At 45.6% G+C, this 23,044-nt stretch overlaps 1 protein-coding gene across 7 annotated transcripts in view; it reads right to left on the bottom strand.

The window, feature by feature from the left end:
• CACNA1I (calcium voltage-gated channel subunit alpha1 I) overlaps window positions 1–23,044 on the bottom strand; it is a 164,104-nt gene that overhangs the window by 24,554 nt on the left and 116,506 nt on the right. For all 7 annotated transcript variants that reach the window (XM_074539414.1, XM_074539416.1, XM_074539412.1 and 4 more), the window contains 12 exons: window positions 19,473–19,776; window positions 17,712–18,112; window positions 10,553–10,704; window positions 9,330–9,515; window positions 8,531–8,648; window positions 7,940–8,095; window positions 7,403–7,493; window positions 5,286–5,488; window positions 3,737–4,153; window positions 2,744–2,844; window positions 1,570–1,693; window positions 672–740 (listed from right to left, as the gene is read on the bottom strand). In XM_074539414.1, coding sequence (XP_074395515.1) covers window positions 672–740; window positions 1,570–1,693; window positions 2,744–2,844; window positions 3,737–4,153; window positions 5,286–5,488; window positions 7,403–7,493; window positions 7,940–8,095; window positions 8,531–8,648; window positions 9,330–9,515; window positions 10,553–10,704; window positions 17,712–18,112; window positions 19,473–19,776 — 2,322 coding nt within the window. The remainder of the gene's footprint in view (window positions 1–671; window positions 741–1,569; window positions 1,694–2,743; window positions 2,845–3,736; window positions 4,154–5,285; window positions 5,489–7,402; window positions 7,494–7,939; window positions 8,096–8,530; window positions 8,649–9,329; window positions 9,516–10,552; window positions 10,705–17,711; window positions 18,113–19,472; window positions 19,777–23,044) is intronic.

The raw sequence follows: 23,044 nt of genomic DNA, 5'->3' as shown, positions 1-23,044 counted from the left end.
GGGGATACACAGGAAATCTTTCTCTGCCACACCAGAGGCTTGTGGAAATTCTCCCGGTTCAGAGATCACCTGGGAGGTAAAGTCAAGCACCAAATCCGTACTTTGGCTCTTAAAGGGGTAATTTGTTTGTAAGCAGTTCTCAAAAACAGATGGGTGCTACAGAAATTGGCGGTCATGGGGAGATATTAACATCCTCCAAATCACGGTCAAAATTCAGATATGAATTTTAGGGGTTTAACTCCCAGCACACAGTTTTAGGACTTTTCCGCAAATATGAGAAGGGAATAACAAGGTTTTCTGATTGTTGCAAAGTATTTTGACATCTATTGAATCATTATCTCAACTTTGAGCATGTCATTAATATTGTTGTAATGTCCCCCATTCTTGCTCCAGGAGAAAGGGAAGGGACATTTGACATCATTACAAAATCCATACTTGAGTGCCAGCTATCCTTCATGAATACTAAGATCCAACTGGATCTAATGCCTGCAATAAACATCTCCTCTATTCCTAACAAGACAGGACTGAACTCCAGGCAGTATCTGCCTTTATAAAGGTAGAGGGAAGGACTGGCACACCAAAAAGATGAACACATTTTAAAAGGGTGCTGAGCAAACACGAACAGTGTTTGACACTGGAAAAAGGCTCTGAGCTGTTCTCCAGTAACTTACCTTCAGTGTCATCTCAGCTACAAATATTGCTGTGAAAATGTAGTTGGACACAGTGAGAAAGATTCTTTCCTAGAAAACAAAACAAAACAAAACAAAAACAGAGAAAGACCTTAAATGTATTTTTACTACTTCTTGTTACTCTGTCAGTCCCCTCTGATGATCTTGATATTTCTGCATTCCTGTGAAGGGTCTGAAAGTTGATGAAATAAGGGAGATGTTCTTGGCAGAGGTCAGTGCTAGGCAGCTTTCAGCTCATATACCTTGGCTGGGACAGGATCCTATGCAGCTCTGCCAGACCATAGTGGATGGGATTTTTTTGCATCCTGCAGATCTGGTTTCAAGGCAGCCTCTGCCCTTTTCTGTCAGTCCTGCTCAGGCCTAACCTGCTGCACTGACCTGGCACTCCTTCCCAAAGAGTTGCTGAGCACAGACCACTGACTGTGTCCAAGTGCAGCAAAGTCTGGGAGTCAGCTAAGGCAGACAAGCAGAAAAAGTAATTTCACTTGCCAACTTGAGCTACCTCCAAGATAGCTCAAGAGCAGCATACGTGAACGACGATGTGCCATTCCTACAGCATGGAAGTTACTTCTATCTCCCAGTTCCACTCCTTGTCCCTTTTGCCATTCATCCCTTATATGCAGGCTCCTGGAGGAGACACTTACTTTCCAAGACAGAAGGAACTAGGCTTTCTGTGTTATAAAGTGGGTTTCCCCATTATAAGAGCCTGCAGGGGAAACACATATTTATGTCAATTACTAATATTTAGGTATTTGAATAGATGAGTCGGAGCTGGTGTTTAATGCTGAAGTTAATGCTGAGATCATAGGAGGACCAGGAACACTCAGGAACCACTGTCAGAGGTTGTGCTATAAAGTGGGTGACAGGTAATGGTTCTCACCGTGCTTCTGTGCTCAATCTGGGGTCTTTCCAGGGCAATGGTGATGCAGTTCAGGAAGATGAAGGCCAGCACTACGTGGTCAAAGAGCTTGTGAGCAATAATGGTTTGGCAGAGGAGGCGAAACCTGCAAGAGAGTTCCAGTAGGCACCTGTGCTTGGGCAGAACAGATTTAGGAACAAGGAGGACACAGAATTAAGTATTCTGGCTAAAACTGGGCTCTGATATAGCAGCTTTCCTATCTCTGATACTGATGTCCCTTGGAATGGCAATAGCCCAGGGTGGTAAATGGTCACATAGGGAGCCTGGAGCAGAGCAAGGGCAGAGCAATGTGCTGAACCTCCATTGATTTCTCCAGTGCCAGAGTGGTATCCTAACCACTATGACCCTGTGCTCCTCTCCTGACTTGTAAAGAGGCTGAATTCCAGTTTTCCTCCCAAGCTCACACTTTGTACCTCTCCACAGCAAAGAGGCCACATGCTGAAAGCTCAGGAGAGGCAGGTAGGTTGGCAGATGTGGGGACCACACTTCTGAAAGACACTGTGTATGTTAACATAGGTGTCACACAGAGCAAAAAAAGCTCTCCCTTGTGACCTAAAATGAAAGCCTTTTCTATTCAAGGAGGCAATATGGGTGACAATAATGTTAGCTGGGGTACGTGGACATTTTCTTCTGGTAAGATCTCTTTAACAGGAAGAACTCAACCCAATTTTCCTGGTTTTAGGCAAGAAGAGTTCTAACTTTACCCTAAAAGGTGTGATATAACTGCTGGTAAGTTGGTACTGGTACTGTAAATTAAATGAAGATGCTATTCTGGTACCAGGAGAGGAAATATCAGTATTATGGAGTCATCAATAATGCATTCTTTATCCTCTTTGTGTTAACATTAGTATTCCTTGCCTTGCTTTGCTATAAATATTTATGATTACAGAAAATAAAAATGGGATGCTCCAAAGGGAGGGAAGATCACAATAGCTATTTAGGATGCTCAACTTTCCTCTCAATGCCACAGTCTAGGAAAAGAAATGCAGTTTGGCTGTAGAAGGAACAATGGAGGAGAAAATACACATTCTCAGCTGCTAAGTTGAAGTTGCCACCTAGCACCAGGGATATGGCCAGCAGAGCAACAGAATCTGTCCCACCTTCTCAACCCTCTCATGGCAAAAACTGTACAAACCTGTTCTGTGGCGAGAAGAGATATATGGACCAGTCTTCCCGTAACTCACACCAGTCTGGCTTATAGACTTCCATCATCTTCCGGATGCGAAAGCACAGGCTCTGTAGGGATGCAGCAGAAGCAATTGCCACTGGTCACCTTCCCACTTGCCTGAGAGAGACATTCTTCCTTTCACATCTGACTCAAATGCACCACTACCTGCTTTTCTTTAATCCCTCGATTGAGAAAATCAACTCAAAGGCAACAAGTCATGGAAAAGAAGGTAGAAGCTGCTTTGCCAGGGCTTGTTTACCTCTTGGCATCTGGTTTCCTCCCCAGATCATGAAAATAAAACTGCTGGTGTCCCTTCTAGAGTAGGATGCCGTCACATAACGACTTCTTAGAGGTGTTGGAGGGACTGTGTCACATGAGGCCCATGTTTCCTCCCTACTTCAGCTAAATCAGAAGCCAGGACAAGAAGGCTTTCTTTTGGCACTTGGGCTGAGAATTTCTTACAGACATTTATGTCTGTTCAAATTTCTACTGACCCTCACTCCACTTTTTCTACTCTCTGATATGCTCACAGATTGCTGTCCCCCAGGCTGATACCACAAAACCCACTTGCCTTGTCTGTGGTGCCTGTGCTTCCTGCTCTGGTCTGCCAATGTTCCCCATGCAAAACTCTCACTCTTGCACTGCCTGACCTCCCCTGCCTTGTAGAAATTACTGGCTGCACTGCTCTGAAATAACAGCCCCTGACTGACCACATGGATGTTGCACACCTGCCTTCCTCCCACCACCCACCTGCCTTGCAAGCAGCCTGACAAGATGGTGTGAGCTTGTCTGTGCCTAGAAAGTCCTATCTGCACGTAGTCCTCCAGCTGTCCTCCAGCTCTCCTAAAGCATCTTTACAAGCTTCCCCATCCACATGCAAGGAGACTGAAATTTGATGATGGATTTGGGGTATCCCAAAGCACTGTGATGTAACCGCAGAGTTCTCCACCAAGCACTCACATAATCTATTTCTTCATCATCCTCTCCCCGTTCTTTGTGGTTGTTCATCTTTGGGAAGATCTCCTTGACAATACTGGGCATTTTGCCATTGCAGTCCTGATGCTCACTGGCCCCAGGTGGTGCTCCCAGCCTGTGGGTCACTCTGTGGCCAGAAGGGACCGAGGCCAACTCCAGCAGGTCACAGGAGCCTTTGTTATCCAGAGAGAGTGTCCGGCGGTGATGAAGCACCCTTCCTGTTCCATCCGGCTCCCCATCTGCCGCCTTGTGCGCTTCCCCAGACAGGAGGGACTCGTGCTCAGCGGAGGGAGGTTTGTGTTTCAGGCTGTGTCCCCGGGCCAGGCTGTTCCAGCTGGAGCGACGGCTTCCCCAGGCTCCACTGCGGCTCCAGGCGCCATAGTGGGAGCTGCGAGAGCTGGACTGTAACAGAGTGGGATGGAGACTTGGTGACTCTGGGCACAAGGAGGGAGCACGTGCTTCTCTCTCAGAGCACAGACTGCTCCCTGAGCCCCTAAGCCAGAAGGCTGCCATTTATCAGACACTGAGCAAGTTGTATGGTGGGAATTCAGCAGCAATCTCAGTAAATCTGACAATAAATTGGTAATGAGTTAGCAATGGTGTTGACTGTGATTACTTTATAGCACCATCTGTGTGCAAAGCACTTTCAGGGAAGGTAAGTAATAAAGCCAAAGGCCAGGTGCCTGATATTGTTACTTACACCAGCACAGAGCAAGAGGAAAGTTCTCAAAGAATCTGACTGGCAGCTTTTTACACTGCGCTGGGGTTAAGCATAACACAAGGTACAGGGTGATGGATTATCTGACACACCATCTTTGAGACCAGTCTTAGTAAAAGGGAGAAATGAGAGAAACAGGCTTGTTGGTTACAGCCTAGTCCAACCACGTGAGCAAGGTATCATGTAGTACATGGCTGCTGGCACTCCCTGTTTGGAAATAACAGGGGCATAAACCCTTTAAGCACCAAGGCACTCCCGAGGGCCGTGTATGCCAGTGGGTAGAAAGCCCAGTAGCTGATGTTACAAGGTGAGCAGGTCTGAGATGCACTGGTTGACAAATTTGCATGCTTGGGGAAGTGCTATGGGGCAGGAGAATGAGCCATGGGGAGCTCAAAAACAAGATTTCCACTGTTAGAAAAGCTGTGATACAATCCCATCTGTAATGGGACTTGGTGGTTCTGCCATCACTTCTTAACTCAAGGCAACATTTTGTGTCCTTTAATCTAGGAAAACAAGGAAAAGGCAAGGAGGAAAAACATGTTCCACTGTAAGAGGGAGACTGTCTTCTTGGTGTTCTCCCTCTCCCACACTCAAAGGATTATAGATAACTAATCTTGAAATAGACTTCAAAAATATGGAAATTTAGAAAAATAATGTGTACTGACCTGGATTCTAAAGACAGGCAATAGAGTTGTGTCAGAAGTCTACCGCAGCAGGGCAATCCTTCCCAGAAATCCCCAGATGATGGCAGAAAACCAACAAAGTGCTTGGCCTTCAAAGGAAGGGTATGACACACATTTCTACTCCCTCACTCACCAAGGACCGCTGGTCATAAGTCATTCTCCCCAGGGACATCACACTGCTCTTCCGGGAGCCAACGGCAACTCGGATCTGGTCAAGCTGCAGTGAGTTGCGTGAAGAGTTGGTCACCCCCCCAGAAGCCACTGGTGGGTTGGAAGAGGGCAAGGATGGGTCCAGGTGCCCATTAGGTGTCACAGGAATTGCACAGAGCTTGGGATCTGAGTGGAAAGAGGCAGAAAGAAGAATGAGTTAAGAAGAAGTTGGGTTCCTCACTATCCAGTGACTGTTTTGATGCCTAAGCAGTTTAGCACATTAACAGCAGGTAACAGATTGTTAGCCCTTTAGCACCAATCAACATCAATTTCTCCGATTTAGGGTGTGGTGACAAAGGCAGTGCAAGCTGGGAAGGCTTAAACGTCATTTCCTCAGCCCCCAAAACCAACTACGACGAGTAGAGTGGTGGCCAGGCATCCTCAGACTGACAGGCAGAGCATGAAGGCGGACAGAGGGACAAGAGCGTGCTTCTGCATGCCAAGAGCAGACACCAGCATCTTCAGGTCTGAACAAATTCCACCAGCTGTCAGATTGGCTACTTAAAGTAGTTAGGCTGAAACATTGAGCAAGAGACTAAGATATAGGGATAGCCACAGCCATCCATGTACTGAGGTCACCTTAAAATTCCTGCAATCATACTGCATACAAAAACTTCATGACAGTCTATCCTACTACACTGCCCTTCTTCAAATGACTGATCCTTGACCTTTAAGATCTAGGACACTTTTGAAGGAAATCTTAAGTCCTGTCAATGACCATCAGCATTTTTTGAGATGCATGGAAAGGACAGGGTGTTGAATTTTAATGCCTGAAAGGACTGGAGCAATCATTTTTGTTTGACTTATTGCATAATGAAGGTCACCTATCCACGTCTGCGTGACAGGCAGCCATGATTCCACTAACACATCTGTAACCTCTTCCTCCTCTGCCATCTCAGGGGTCTGACTGCCTGCATTCAGCATAAGCTCTGATATGGTACAACCATGTAACTCAGGATAGGATTGCTTTGAAAAGAGCTTAGTTGCAGGAAAAAACTGTGAGCCAAAAACTGGAGCCACTGCTCCCTGCTGTGGGAGCTGCATTTATGCTCAGAAATGTGCCCCTGGTGCTTGTCTGAGTTGTGCTGTGAGTATGCTTGTGCCTGTCCTTGCACCTTGCTGGTCCTGATCTTGTCTTGCTAACTGGACTTGGCTTGACCTTAGACCTTCCTCACCACTGTGGGTTTGCCTGGTAATTACTGAACCCTTGGCAGACCCTTACTACTGTCAGTGGACTTGCTCTGTTCACCTTGTGCAAGAGTGTGCAGCGTGGCGCCTGGCCTCCTGCCTGGCTCTCTGTCCCCTTCAACTCCTGGCTCACCATCCATTGCAGAGCAGGCTACTCTCACTGCTCCCTGCCACCAAGTCCTGTTTGAAGTATCATGTCTCTTGTAGAAAGACTTTCAGTCTTTGAGGGATAGAGACCTTAGCAGGCAGTTTCTACTCAGGTTGTTCCCACTGTTAATTATCTCTCCTTGAAAATATACGGGTTTTTTTCAGCCTGAATTTGTCTAACTTGAGTTTCCGACCTTTCCAATCTCATTATGCTTTTTTCTGCTCAATTAAAGAGCTATCTACCACCACAACCTCCTCCTTCTGGTCTACAACTACAGAGAGAGTGATCAAGTAACTTTCCTGATTTCTCTAAGCTTCATTAGTCTCTCACTATGAGGCAAGGCTTCCAGATTTGCCTGAGTCCTTTTTACCATCTTGGTATCCCTTCTCCAAATATGGGTTTCAGATTTGGATACAGTGTTCCTGAAATAGTGACCTTGAAGATAACCAGAGACAGCCTCATTTCTCACTTCCAGTTGCTGTTCTGGAGGTCATTCAAGAACTGTTCCACTTAGCTACCACATTCCTCAGGATGCCAACATGCCTCTGTTTTTCCACAAATAACACCACAAACTGGCATAAAGTTCAAAATAAAAACTGGCAAGTTCTCAGAAGTGGGAGTAAATTTTCTGCAGAATCTGCTTTTAGGTTTCTCACCAGACAGCAGTAGGACCCTAGCAAATAAGACTGTTTGAGCCATTGTACCTGAGCCTTCCTGGAACTCTTGGAATTGATCAAACTCCTCCATGTTTGAAGAACTCTGATCTTCATCTGAGTATGACCGGTTGGCATCACCCTGGAACACACAGATTTAGAAGTTGGAAACTCAAACACAAAAGACCATTTGTTTCTGTCTTTCATTTGTGGAACAACTGCAAAATTGTCCTTGGCAGTCAGGCATCGTGTGAGCACTGGAAAGAGTCTTCTGTGATTTGGGATGGCTGAAAGACTGCACTGCTTCTTTGGATGGGTAAAGGGCTCACCCTAAGGTAGGTTCTGTTGTGTTACGCAGAACAGAAATTGTGAATCTCCTTCCAGAGAACCTCTTTCCTTGCAAGGAATAACACTCTTTTTTTTAGTTTTGCTTGATGGAATACTACCCTAACAAGGGTTATTTCATGAGTGAAATTAAAGAGGGGTGATATTTTCTAAGTCCTTCACTTCAATATCCTCAAAGTGTCATAAAGGATCCCTTTTTAGCACCTCTGTCCCTCTTCTGATGAAGCCTTGGTGGCAGCTCACCTCAGCCTGGAATCCCTCCACAAGAATGGCCACCAGAAGATTGAAGAGTACATAATTCCCAAATGTCATGAGAGCCACAAAGTAGAGGGAAGCCCATGGCGAGGTGGAGGCCATGCCATTATAGAGTACAACATTCCAGTCCTCCTGGGTTAGGATCTGCAAGAGAGGACGAGAAAGTCAGAAAACATGATGGAAGGACATGGAGCATATTCCCAGAAAAGGACAGTCAGAGAATACACATCGGGACCAGAGCAGGCCTCTGACCTTCCCCCTTAACACACACCCACTGTCTCTGTCCAGCTGTTAGCTGAGCAAGAAGAAACAAGAACAGCCATTAGGACAGTCATGTGATGAGTGTAAAACTTGGGAGTTGTCACAACAGGAGTGACCTTTGCATACTGTCTCCTAGGAAGGAGGAAGGTCCCCTGTTTGAGATATACACCAAATGTTTGGTTCCTATATGCAATTGTTCTTCCTCCACAACCTTCTGCGCTGTCAGGAGTCAGTGCAGTGCTCCTCAGTGAGGAACAAGCATCTCCTGACCCTCTTCACTTTGCCCTGGCCCACACATAGGGAGCAAAGTGGGCTCACCTGGAAGACGGTGACGATGGCCCACAGCAGGGAATCAAAATTCTTCCGATCAGGAACTGTATCTCCTGTGTCTGTCCTGAGGCTGAACTTGCAACCAAAGATGTGCATTCCCAGGATGCTTTGGAACAAGATGATGTCAAATATAAATACTTCTGGTACCACAATGAACTCATCAGAGTAATTCTCTTCTCATGAAAATCTAATGCAACATCACAGAAGCAAGGGGTATAGCAACACAATCAGACCACTAGGAGCTATCTGTGAAGAAGGAACTACATATTGCAACCCTGTAGGTCACCAAAAAATTTGCTTTCCATCTCTTCTGACTCAGAGCTCATATATTCCCTCCAACCTGTCAGTCAGATCTGTCCTTTCTACTGTCCTTTTTGCTCTCATATGTCTTCATCTTGCTATCAGGGCTTGCTACCATGGCATGCACAGACAAACTTTCTTGGTTGCTTCCTGCTGCTCTTCTGCCAGAATCAGCCTCCAGACTGAACTGTTACTGTAGCTAGTCCTGATTAGCAGGAGACTTCACCTATCCTGTAATGGGACATTATGCTCAATGTCTGCATTTGCTGGCAGTATTTCACCACCCTATCCAGGCCAAAACCCTCAGCTGCTGAATCCAATTTAAGGCAGGAGCAAGTTCAGCCCTTATGAAAAAATAAATACTTGTCAGTACTGTCTTGGCCTGGAGCAAAGGGCAAGATGAGTTATGCAGTCATGCTCTGAAGCTGCTGTCCCCATGAGCCACACAGTGCCACTCCAGCACACCGTGAGCTGACTGCCTGCTCACCTGAATATGAAGATGAAGAGCATGAGGAGCATGCAGAAGGTGGCTACGTTGTCCATAGTCTTCATCAGCACCACCAGCTGTCGGCGCAGCGCCGGCATGAAGCGCACCAGCTTCAGCACGCGGAGCAGGCGGAACGTCCTCAGCACGGACAGGCCCCCGTCTGCCTGGCCAATGATCTCCCAGATGCTGTGGTCCAGACAGGCATGGCAAGGATGAGCCACAAATCAAAATGCAAGCGAGCAAACAGAAGAAAACAAGGAATAACAATGCTAAGTCTTCACTTTGGCATTGGCAGTACATAGGAATATGCCCCTTGTTGACAGAGTGACAAAATTATCTTTTGTTCCCTCAAAAAGGAAATAAGCCTAGAAGTCTCTCTCCTCAATTAGGTGAAAAGACATCTCATAGGACCTGGGGGACTTCGCCTCAAACTTAAGGATAGCTAATTGGACAGGAGCCAAAAAGTCCCGCCTGTGAAATTGACTAGAAAAAGAAGAGAACAAAGAAACTAATCACTTTTGTGAGGTGTTTTACCAGGGGCAGGAGGACCTCTTGCACCTGGCTCGGTTTTTCTCTGTAGAGAGTTTTGCTATTTTGTCTTTTATTAAAACCTTTTTATTTCCAACACTACCACAGAAGCCATCCTGCTGATTTTATGCCTTCTAAGGTAACTGAGCTATCTTGGGTGTGAAATAGGTCTCCAAGAGCTTAAGAAACCTGGCTCAAGGAGACCACTATTTCAGCAGTACAAAGGGATGAGAGAAAAAATCTGTCTGAGCAAGGCAGAAGTATGAACTACAGGCTTATCCTTGTATGATGAAAGCTGCATTTATTCCTTAAGAACATGTTGCAGGAATTAAGAAAGGCTTGCAGCATCGAATTCCAGCAAGACAAGTTCTTATATCACACTTTAAACCTTTGTAACATCTTCAGTTTGTGCATTTTCAAAATATTTCACAGCTAACATTTGTTGCGAACTTAACAAGGCAGTTGCAACTGCCTCCACTCCACAGAGGAGAGAACTAAGGGACAAAAATGCTGTGTGGCTTCCATAGCACCAACACCAAGCACTGGGAAAAGACGTCTTGGTCTCCCAATCCTTGGCCTTGTGCATCAGCCCAGCTCCTCTCCGTGTAGCTGCTAAATCCTTTTTGAAATACTCTGCAAGCTTTGTGGTACTCTTTTCTGTGCGTATTTCAGCTGATCCCCAAGGCCCTTGTCACCTGATGATGACGATGATACTGTCAAAGATGTTGTAGGGGTTGCGAAGGTAATCAAAGAGACCAAAAGCAGCAAGTTTCAGGATCATCTCCAGGGCAAACATGCTTGTGAAGACAACATTGCTGATCTCCAAGATGTTGGTCAATTCCTCTGGCTAGAGAGAATGCAAATTCAGAGAGTCAGAACTGAAAGAGCCCTGAAATTATGGGAAATAAAGTGTTACCGTTCCCAGGGAACAGGGTTTGTAGGGAGTTGCAAATTTCCCTGGGTGAGACTAGAGTGGAGCTGGACAGTGACACTTGCACTCCAATTCCTTTGCAGATTTGCTACCTTCACCATAGATTCGATCTCTAACAACTTTTTTTACTAGAGAAAATCAGAAGCCTCACAGCCACTCACACAGCCAAGGCTGACCAAGCATCTCCTACATCCCACCTCAGATCCCGTCCCCCTGGCTAAAGGCAGGGCAAAGAACTTATTTTGGGTAAATAGCTTCTTTTGGGCAAAGAACTTGAGTATTTCTTGAAGGAGAGCAAAATTGGCGGATTTGCAGTCAACCTCTTCCTTCAAGAATTTCTTCCTCTGAGGTTTCCACAGGTAGCTGGTGCTTTTTTTTTTTTTTCCCTGAAATTTTGAAACCATTTAAATGACTGGAAAGCAGTTCTCCATCTTCCTGTAAATATCACTGCACCAATCTGGCCCTTTCCCCTCTATTTTTTCACTTTCCCATTTTTCTCTCCCCCTTTCCCCACTAAACCCTTGTATGCATTCGTTTCCTGGTCTTGCTCCATCAGTCTTATGCCTCTATCCTCAGAATGGTCTCAATAATTACCCAAGAAAATACCAAACTAGACAAGACAACAGCTAGGAGGACCACACTGCTAAAACCTATCTGTAAGGGACAGGGAGAGAAAGACAGGGTGAAGAATACAGAGAAATGGACAGGAAGAGGAGAAAGGCAAGTGCACAAGGTGAAAAATCCAAGAATGACACAAGATGACTGTTGAAAAATAAAGAGGGTGCATCTTCCTTTGCATTGGTTGGAGCTCTGCCTGACCACCAAGCCACTCTTTTAAGCATCACATAAAATGGATGGGAACAAGAAAACTGCAAATGCCTGTTGTAGAGAGCAAGAGAGGACAGACATTCCTGGCCCTGTGGAAACAAAAAAGTGAGTCCCTGCAGGTCAGAGCCAATATTTTTAACTCAATAAGAGTGCCCAGGAGGAAGGGAAGTCATGGTCTCTCCCCATGGTCTGCAAAATTGCTGTTTTGCTGAAGGGTGGCCTTTGCATTGGCCATGCCTGTTACCTATACAGCTGGTGGAAAGGGAAGTGAGGGAGGAATGCAGTTCTGGTCTGGCTCTCTGCCTGAAGCTGGAGTCAGCTTTAACCCCTGCTCCAAGGCCCCCAGGGGCCAGTATCCTTCCAGGTGAACAACTGATCTGGAAACTGCTCTTTACAGCTCTGGCTTCCCATGCCCTTTGTTAATTTCTTGCACTCCTCATTGCAGCTTTTCATTAAAATAGTCCGTGTCTTTAAAATGAAAAAAGTGGAGATGGATCAGTTTCCATTCATAGTTACATCTGAAAAGCAAAACCACCCTGAAAATGATGGAGAAAAGAGTGGAGATAAGAGAAGAGAGAGAAGGAATGAACAAGTGCATGAGGGAAGGGAGAGGTGAAGATTGCTTCACTGAGACCTAGCAGTAACAGCTGCTGAGAACACGAGGTCTGCATGTTAAACTGAGATGCCAATTTCAGTCTGAATCAAACCATTATGTCAGTGAAAATAAGCAATGCAAAAAACCAACAGGTTATGATGGTGGGCTTATTCTCCTCTCTGCTTTCCATACATTCCCTCGTGCTCTTGTAGCTGATGTTTGAAAAACCATGCTTGCATCATGCTTGTGGAAAAGGTCACCTGTTCCTCTGTCTCTCCTTCCCTCCTTGACATCTGTTTCTCTAGTCAATCCTCACCTGTTAATCTATTTCTAATGGACCATCAATCAGCCCCAGCAAAGCATCCTTCCTAAACAGAGGAACAGGAAAGACTAGGCAGAGAAAGAAAGACAGAAAGAAGGGATAAGCAGAGATAAAAGCAGAAAAAGAGAAATGAAAAAGCAAAGCTGGAAAAAAATTAAACTCCCTAGCACCCACAAGAAGTAGAGAATGAAAGAGTTGTTTTAAATAGTGTAGCAAAGAAGTAAATGCTGGGAAAGGAAGAGCAACACAAAAGAAATTAACTCAGGAAAAAAAAAGAGGTGATGAAGAAGAGCCAGATGGAGAAGCACTAAGGCAGATCCAGCATTGCAGCCGTTTCTGGAGATAGAGCCAATTTGTCAGAGTGCAAAGAGCCATCAGCTGGAGGCCAAGGCTGCAGGGTGGGGCTCACCGGGGTTGTGTCCTGTGTGGCACTGTCCTTGTTCCTAGGGCCGTGTGGCTGGGAGTGACAATGGACGAGGCAGGTGTCTGGGACCCTTCTCTGGCCAGGGAAGTGAGAGCTTGATGAAGAGGACAAGCAAAGGGAAAAATTGGTTCTCTCCTTTTCTTCCTACCAACACATGGGCTCTCCAACACGGTGGATGTGTCACCTTGCAATTGTGAGGTCTCCCCGGGCTTCCACGGACAGCATTCAGGCCTTCAGCATCTAAACCCTTCCTCCTCCCAGGTTTACCTAGAAACTGTACACTGAAGAATCTCCAAGGAAGGAACTGAGCTCAAGGCTACTTTAGTCCAAGGAAAAGAAAGGAACACCAGAAATCTCCCCACAATCTGTTCTGTCTTTTCACATTGCCAAGACAGCACAGATTGATTTACCCATCACCTAGAAGTGGAACTTGAACATAATTATGGGAGCTGAGTATTGGGGTAAGGAGGATGGCTTGAAGGGGCAGAGATCCCAGGGGGCAAGGCATGTCCAGAGCCAGTGTTTTAACCAGAATGGTTAATCCATCCTGTGTATGGATCTCTTTCCCAGTCCATGAAACAATCCAATTCGCATTATGGGATAAAGTCCTCCGTCTCTAACAATGTAGATCAAATACTGAGAGTAAAAGATATGATTCAGATTTATTTCAGCACTCCTGTCCCATGATCAGAAACTAGAACTGGGGCAATAGAGGGCAGCAGCTCAGCTTTTTTCTCCCTTTCAATTTCTTACTAACTTTGGAGCTCTTTTGCCAGATTTGACTGAAAATATAATTAGTCCATTATCTAGCAACAGACAGAAACTCCTGCATCATAGGAAAGGCTAAGAAAATACAGATCCCCATGAAGCCCCCGCAGAAAAAAGTTTCTCCTAACCAGGAGTAAATTTGCAACTGTCTAGAAACTGAAGAGTAATTGATGTGACCTATGGAGACCAGCCCTACTGAACCTACACATTACCGCCTCTGTGATGAGATCACAAAAAAGAAATATTCCATAAAGAGATCTCTCCAGCCTGTCTATTTTTACTCACAATTTCAAAATCACTTGGCAATAATTAGAAGAGCCATAAAAATCAGCTATAGAACATACCAAATTTTACATAAGTTTAATCACCACCCCACAACCAGTGCAGGATTACATGATTAGTTCTACAAGGCTGAGGTAGCGTGGTTTCATCACCACTCCAGGGAGACTGTTCCATCCTCACTAAACGTCAGTATGATGAGCTGGCTTGGACATTTGCTGAATGTTTCTGACAAGGAGCAAAATGACAAAAAGAGAAGCAATAACTGTAAAATACAAACTTGTGAATGCAATAAATGCTGGTATAAAGTGAAACCACACAGGCTAAAGGATATGAGGGTACTGATCCACAGGATGGGTCTAGTTAGGAAACAGGGGATCATCATCTAATCCACACAGAGAGACCTCATAAAATACTGATCTGATGTATGAAGGAAAACTGTAAGTAGATTCTGGAGAAGATAAACCAAGTCACTCAGCTGTCTAAAATGGTTGCTAATGGCAGAGAGGCTTGAATCCAACAGGCCCTTCAAGAAATACATGATGAGAAAGGCAGTCTGGGAGATTCAGCTGGGACAAGCTTTTCATTCTCATGCTGAATAAGGGAGAAAAATCAGCAGCACCAGACCCACTGTGAATATTAAGAAAAAAATAAGCCTCTTAAAATAATTCTTCTGGACAGCCACAAGAATCTAATATTTTCTACACTGGATTTTAAAAATAGACATTTCCAAATAGAGGCAGATCTGAAGAACTGGTAAAACTATTTCAAGCAGGACAAAGCTTGAAATGATGGGGCTTGGCTTATGCAATGTCTCAGCAAGATCTAAAGGCCTAATACTGAGAATATTACATGGTATATTGCAAACTGATGGATTTAAATAAACATAGCTATTTACAAATGATATCTTGTTATAAGATCATGGATTAAAAATGACTCAGAAATTCAGCTTCTCCTAAAATGAGTTGATTTCCCTCACAAGAAATATATATGCAGATGGAAGCTGCCTTGGCCACACAATTAGGAGTGGATGAATAAGCCAAACTAAGCCAAATTCTAAGGTCATTTGAATCTGAGTAAAGGCATTTGAGTTGTTGAGGTTAAGTCTCTTGGAATAAAACCAGCATGAATAATAAATTAATTAAACCCCTGAATTATAACAAATAGTTTAAATTCATGTCTTTCTGTCTGTTGGTCAAGACAGGGCAACACTCATGCATGTGCTCTGTCCCCTGAGTTCCTGTGTTTATAAGCCTGAAACTTGTGCCTCACCCCTCAACCTGATGGCCGTGGGTGCTTTGCCGGTGAACAGCCCATAAAAAAGTGGAGTGCCAAGTTGCTGACACACATGCCATGAGCTGCCCAGCCAGGTATGTCCCCAGAGAGTGGCTGGGCTTGTGATCTTGTGATAGCCCATGTACCAGAAAATAAAAGCTCAAGGGGTCTCTACAGGCATTAGCTCTGGGTCAGAAGACATCACACGATGAAATAGTTGAAACAACAGAAGCTTCTTCAATCATAGGATGGTGTCACCCAGCAAATCACAGATCGTGGTGGGCAGAGGGCCTTTGCTGGATTTTGTTCTGTGAAAATTTGTGCTTTTGGGAGAAAAGACAACAGGGAAAAGAGAAAGAAAGGAGAAATAAGTAGGCAATGAAGCACCAGCCTAAGATGTGCTTAGGCATGATGGCATGGTTTGAGAAAAACTTGAGCAGACCAAAGGGAGGTACAAATGTCTGTGTGCTTCTGAGTTAACTGCTGACAGAAAAGAACCCAAAATTCATGGTATGGTATGAATATGTTTTAGTCTTGTGCCAGGATAACAGAATTCAGTACACATTTTGAATAAACAGGCTGCACCACATTTTTCAGTTATGATCAGTTTGGCTGACAGCTCTTCTGGTAGAAACAGCATGCAAGGTCATAAGATTTTCCCAACTGCTTATGGATAAAAAGTGATAGTACAATTTAAAGGACTATCATTAAGAACCTGCTACAAGAAACCCCAAGGCTGCAGAGACAGATCCTACTCTGCTGCAGGCTGTACAAACACAGCAGAGGCATCCTAGAAGGGCTTAAATCTGCACATACAATAGCCAGAACATGAGAGCGAATTCTCTATCTCCAGCTCAAGTATTCTTCTGTCAAACTATTATTCACGCTGTGACCATTAAACCAGGATGAACAATGGCTCTCCCTGCTTAGTGATCACATCTTTAAAATACCAGTGGGCAGTTTTCAAATTGTCCTGGGCTCCAGCCCTTAGTCATCTCTCTGCTACGTGATAAATACTTTGCTCTTTTTTATCTATTTCCATGAGTCAACCCCTCCAGCGTCTTCTTCATTCTCCTCTCTTCTGGGCTCCTGCCAGTATTTTTCTGGTACTGAAGCAGCCAGTGCAGTTTTGAATTCTGGGATCAAATTAAGGTGTCACAGCCTCGTATCAGAAACTAGCTGGGCTTTGAAAATTGGTTTAAAGCTTGGTACGTGGGTGGGATCCAGACATCTGAGGCTTCAAATACTGCCTCAGACACTGTGTTGCCTCAAACAGGGAATTTAAGATACTCTGGGTCTGGAGGTATCTTCATCCTGATACAGCACAGGACAAATCTGAGTGCCTTGCTTGAACTGGGCTCCCTGCCTGTCTCTTTGCTGCCTGAGACTGTGCTCAGGACCAGACTTCACTTTGGCTCCAGAGCTTCAATACAGTCAGCACCTCAGTAGTGCGGCAATCTCTTATTTTGTGATCTGGGTAGACACAAGGAGTGAATCTTGGTCACATTCAGACTGGCAGCATAGATCTGAAATGTGGGTGTTCAGCATGGACTGTTCAATGCAAAGTGCAGCAGAGCTACCAACCAGCAATGCAGATGCAAGGTCATGGGAATGCTTAACCCGCTCTGGCACTGCACACCACAGTGCAGACACAGTCTCTGTCGCCCAGCTATAAAATGAGAGCACACAATTCCTCTCCATCTCACAAGCCTGTCATTAGGATAAATGTACGAATGACTCAGAGCTGCCTGCAAACTACTGGTGTGAAAGTCAAGCCTGTGCCCACACCTGCTGCTTGTGTCTGACCCATCTATCACTTCTTACTCTCAGGGCAAAGGAAAGGCTCAAGCAGCCTGAGCCCCCAAAATGACTGGAGATTGGAGGTGGTGTCTTTCCTAGCCTTCTTGTATAGATAGAATGTGCTCAGACACCTCTTAATTAAGTTGGGAAGGCTAGCAAGCTGATGGATTTGAATTGAGATGCCAGTGAAGTGCCTCTGACATCCCCAGAGGGCACATTAAATTAACCACATAGACTAAGGATTCAGTGAGCTAATGAAGAGAGAAACAAGTGAGAAAGATGAGGAAGATGGAAGAGATGAGGATGAGAGCAGCAGACAGAATGTGAAGACAGGGCATAAAAGAAACAGTGGGATGAATGACCAGGGAGGAAGAAAAGAGAGGCATTGAAAAGAGGTGAGAGGACAATACACAGAGAGAGAAAGCCATTAAGTACAGGTATAAGAAAGCAAGAGACCCTGCAAGATCCTGAGGCTTTCTCCAAAGTCATGCTGGGACCATCTGTGCTGCAGTCTGAGGTCCAAATTGCTCAGTCTCTGCCTCCACCAAGTTGCATCAACTGCTTAGCAAGGCCATAACCCCCAGCAGGAGGGGGAGTCCAAGCTGCCCACCTTGTGCCCTGAGGTGCTTTACCTGCTCGTGGTGCTCAATGCCCATGCTGATGGTGTTCACCAGGATTGCAATCATGATCCCACGGTTGAAATACTTGCTGTCCACAATCACTCGAAGCTTGACCCTCACTTCTCGCCACATGTCACTGCAGATCTTCAGCCGTCCTCCTTCTTCCAGCTCCTCCTCCTTCTCCAGCGCTGAGGCACCCTGGTCCTCTTGGCTGCCCTCCCCCTCCCCGTCACTGGCCCCTCCATCCTCCTGGTCTGAGCCAGCGCTATCCAGCACCGAGAGCCTTCTGGATGCTTCGTGCTCGGCCCTATGGCATCGGGGGCAGTTGGTGGGATCAGAGGTTGCTGTCACAGCGATGGGCTGGACCAAGCCCTGAGGAGGGCAGCCAAGAGAGTTGTGCTGCTGGCAAAGCCCTGGAAAGAGAAATGGTGCTGCTTAAAGAAGGAGGATATGAAAAAGACAGTCGAAGTGGACACCTGCTTGGCTTCTGGGTATTTAGACTGGGTAACTGGGCTTTTTAGCTGTGAGGATGATGAAACACTGACAGATCGTCTCAAGGGCAGCAATGGGAGCTGTTGCCATTGGGGGCTCTATGCTGACAGGCTGTGTCTCCAAAACACACGGCACTGTTCAGCTTGCCTGTGATTAGGCTGAAAGGGGTTCATGTCCATCAGAGAAAGAACTGCTTTGTCTCATGCAGAAATCATAGCTTGAGACTCACGAGCTTGTGTTAAGTGGGACCTGAGGGGAAAAGTGGTCATGAGAGCTGCTTTTGGCCTGAACTGCTACAAGTGGGGTCTGAGAAACCCCAGGCTGAACTGAACTCTCTAAATCAGAGAAACTACATCAGCAAAGCATCTCAAGAAACCAGAAGAGGTAACACAGGAACACTTCCCCCTGACAGTGTGCACTATGAACCAGAGAAATCTAAATAAGTGTTCCTTGATCCTCCATTTTGGCCTGGAAGATCAAATGGACACTGGGGGAAATGAAGCAATTAATTCATTAACAGAGTGCATGAAGCCTGCAGAAACTTTTCTTCCAGCAAGTAAAGAAAATGAAAGTTTGAGTATGCAAGACACGCTTAAGGAAAATCTGCCTTTTTGGTTGTTAATGGGAGCATAACTTAGGAAAGGCATCAGCAGGCAGTTAATACTAACTCTATAAAACCATTTTTACAGTGACTTTTCCAGCCAGGAACCCAATTTAAATGATATCTCATGCCTAATTTTATGCAACAGCATGTGCATAAAAGAGGAATTGTCTCCATCATCCTTGCATATCAACCAGAATTCTTCAGCATTACTCCTTAGGTTCAGGTGACACCTTATTGCAATTCAACACTCTTTGCCTCTCTCTTGAGGTCTGGAAGCAACTCACTTTGGGAGGCGAGCTCCGAGAAACCTGCTGTGCCACCAAGTCCAATCCTTTTCCCCACTTTGTTGTATCCCCTAACTCTTCTCTCTCCCAAACTGCTATCAACACCTGGCTATACCAGACATGGAGCCCTTTACAAGTGTGTTTATCTCTTTATGGTCTCTGGGTTTCAGATCTGAACCTGCTGGCCAGCCCTGTTTCATTCCCATTCCTGCCGGTCACCCCCACCTTGCTGCTCTGGTGTACTGGCCACAGTGCCACACTCAGTGGCCAATGTTAATTCTAATTCTGTGCTTTATAGGCACAGGTCCTTCTGCAAGCTGGCACACGGAGACTCTCCCATTCCTGTCCCATTTCCACCACTGGCATTTCCAGCTTTGCCCACGCAATCCTTACTGTGGTGCCTCTGGCTTTTCCTGTTGCCGCCGGGTTTGGCACGGCCGGGCTCGTGGCCGTGGCGCCAGCTCTGCACGCTGTTGTAGAGCCCCAGGGTGCGGCGCTTGGCCTTGCGCAGGATGTGGCAGACGTACTGAAAGATCTCCTCGTAGCAGTCGCCCGGCTCCATGTAGCTGGCGACGGTGCTGGAGGACAGGTAGCGGGCCCTCTGCTCCTGCATCAGCTGGTGCTCCCGCTGCTTGGTCTCCGAGAACTGCGTGGCGATGACCACCAGGCACAGGTTGATCATGAAGAAGGAGCCCACCTAGCAGCAAAGGACCAATGTCAGCATGAAAAAGAACATGTGAGAGCAGGAATGTAAGAGGAGAGAAAAGGAGGCAGAGGAGTGGGAATCAGTCTGCATATGGAGAAGAGGTTTCAGAGAAAGCCATGAGCTTGGTTTTGAGAGCATGAGCTTGGTTTTGCATGAGCTTGGTTTTGAGAGCACACTCAACATAATTTCCATTAAGAATTTAAAGCTATGCATTGAAAATCAGGAAATAGGTCCAACTTTCAGCAGGTTTTGGGACTCTTAGCAATCACTTAGAAGTTACATACAAACAGTTTGATGAAAACTGGACTATGTTTTCCCCTCTTCTTTGTGTTAAATAGAAGGTAGGAGACAGAGAACCAGTTTGGTTGATTTCTCCTCTACTAATTAATTTACCACTGAATAAAACCATTTATAGTCTCCACCTCTTGGAAGAGATGTCAGTATTCTCAGATCATTTTAATGACACACTAGTATACTTGGGGCATATTATTGATTTCTACCATTTGCACCTTAATTCTCCAAGGAGATGGGGCTTTCCTGAAACAAGTGAGCTTTTGAAATGAAAAAAGATTTTACAAATAAAATACGTCCTTTTTTAGAAGGACACTGAGTAGTCTGATAAAGCCAGACTTCCTTGCTTATTTTCTTTTTTTCTGATACAAGGCATATCATATTAGCTCTTCTTTAACTTGTCCTCTGGCCTACATAGGCTTCTCATTTCAAACATAAAAGTTGTAAAAAACACACTCCCAATTTCTTAGAAAGAGCAAACAAAATGCCCAAGTTCTCCCCATTCTCCATACAGAACCCCAAATGTCTATCAGGCTTAATTTAAAACTTGAATGCTCCCTTTAAACCTCAGTTTTCCTATTTATAAAATGGAGCAAGCATTTCTTTTTGCTGAGAGTTCTAGAGGCAAAACAAACTCACCCTGTGTTACATATAATGAAATTAGAGATTAATTTCAATCAGAAAGTCTACCCGTAGATAGATAGATAGATAGATAGATAGATAGATAGATAGATAGATAGATAGATAGATAGAGGATAAATCCTGGGCTTCAATATGATAAGAATTTCATACATAAAAGGGCTAGTAACTACATTCAAAATAATTTTCAAAAGCTGTGACACCTTGGTTGGTGTCCCCTGCCTGCAGAGCTGTGTCAATAGGGGCATTGATAAAATGCAGAGCCTAAACTCTGAACAAAGACTCTGCATCTGCGGTGCTCTGAAACAGACTCTGTGGGACAGCCCCTGGGAGGAGGTTAAGCACCAGCTCAAGACTTCTGCTTCCCCTGGACCTGTGAGCATCCCTGCTAAGGGGCACCCTGGCATCAGTTTCTCCTGTGTGAACCCACACAGGACCCATCTCCCCTCACTTTGCAAGCAAACAGCTCTGACAGAGAGCAAGATTCAGTCCTGACCTTGTCTTCACATGGCTCTTCCCCTGAAAGCCTTTCCAGCAAAGGGGACAGAGCAGGCAAAGGTGCTGATAACCTGACCCCAGTGCTTGTGAATGGAAAAAAAAGTTTATTTCAGCAAGTACCTGAAAGCTTTTTTTACCTATCCAAGCAGCCTTTCCCTCAGTTCATAGCCCTTACTGCCCCCCTGACCAGCTTGCCCTTCTGGGTGACCCTTTCTCTTGGACACAGGTGCCCTTTGTTCAAAGGGCATGTGTCTAACATCTCAATAACCCTTTGAAACACGAAGCTCTTTCCAACCAGATTCAACATAAGGACAATAAAGCATCTCAAAATAAAGGGCTTTTTTTTCCCTCCCCTCCTCCTCTCAGCACCCTTCAAAGCTGTTCTAATTCTGTTTCCCTTCATCACTGAAACCTTCTCTTCTCTTTCCTTCCCCCATATTTCAGCCTATTTTTCCTTCAGCTTCAGCATGCAGCCTTGAAAATTAAAATAATGCCTCGTTCAGATTCCTTTGCCTTCACCCAACATTTTCCCTAGTCTGTGATGTCTTGCATGTTTTATTTTAACTGATGAGCATATTACTGGGAATCCAAATTCTTCTCAGATGCACTCTGCTCAGCAGCATGATACTCACCCGGGCTTTCCCTTTTGGTTGTGTCCCTCAGCTGGCACTGAGGGAGGCAGGGCAGGGAGGTGGGCACCAGCTGCATGAGCATTTCTGGAACACCACCTGTGACACCGCCCCACACTCTGCAATCACAACTCCCCAACAACAAGCAATTAGGGCTTGCCACACCTTCTCTCTGGGCCACTAGAGGAAGAGCTGAGGGCTGACATGTCTCACCAGGACTGCACTGTCAGCCTAGGGTTGACTCTGGAGAGGGGCTCAGGTTCCCATTCCTAAGCTCTGTCCTCACAGGCACCGTTTGCTGCCATCTCCCACCAGATGAACAAAAAGGATGGGAGTGAGGAGACTGGATATGGGAACTAGTCCTCAGTCCTTATTGTTTTAGCTAGAAACATTAAAACACAAAGCAAATTAGCTTGGCTAATCCTTAAAACCACAGGCAAGTCCATAAACTCTCAGTCTCTGCTGAGCTTGGCGCTGCCTCCCAGCTAGGAGAAGGACAGGAAGGGTCCCAGAAGGCTCCTAATTGAGTGATTCATCTCAGCTGGCTGAGCAGAGAGACAGAAAGAGTCAGACATGGAGTCAAAGCATTTGAGAGAAGCAGATGGAGACCCTTGATTTCGAGTCCCAACACAGGGTCCTGTTCAACCCTGAGACTGAGCTGTGCTTTGATAAAGTAGATCCTGGTCTCATCCAGCCCAAAGTTCAAACCCCACGTCTGCAATATCGGACAAATCTGACTAGTGCTGCAGATCCTGACTTGTCAATTACTTTTACTGCTTTACTGATGGATATCCAACTTACCTTCTGAGGCCCATTTGTGTAAGCACAGAGCCCTTCAAGGAGCCCCTCTGTGCTGCAATGCAGATGCCAGTGTAAGAGTTCAGAAGAGCTTGCTCCAGTCCAGGAGCCATAGCAGTGGCCGAGTAGCTGGAGAGGTGTCAGAGACACCTGGACCTCAAGCAGGAAAACCCCAGTGAAACACTGACCCAAGAGCAGGGAGCAGTCCTTCCTTCATATCATATCCATGATCTCTGGTCAAGGGGGAAGCATTTTAAAATCTGCTGAACATATAAAATGCTTTCCCAGGTTGTTTCCCAAGGCCACTCAGAGTGCCATGGTCAGTCAGCACCCTTCCCCTCAGAGAAGCACATCTGTGCAGGATCTCTAACTGTGCTGGGAGTATATCCAGGTGGTGGAGCCTT

This window comes from Zonotrichia albicollis, chromosome 4 (assembly GCF_047830755.1).
Source record: "Zonotrichia albicollis isolate bZonAlb1 chromosome 4, bZonAlb1.hap1, whole genome shotgun sequence".
Classification (NCBI taxonomy): Eukaryota; Metazoa; Chordata; class Aves; order Passeriformes; family Passerellidae; genus Zonotrichia; species Zonotrichia albicollis.
The sequence above is the reverse complement of the archived record's forward strand: the minus strand, read 5'-3'. Positions and strand labels throughout refer to the sequence as shown.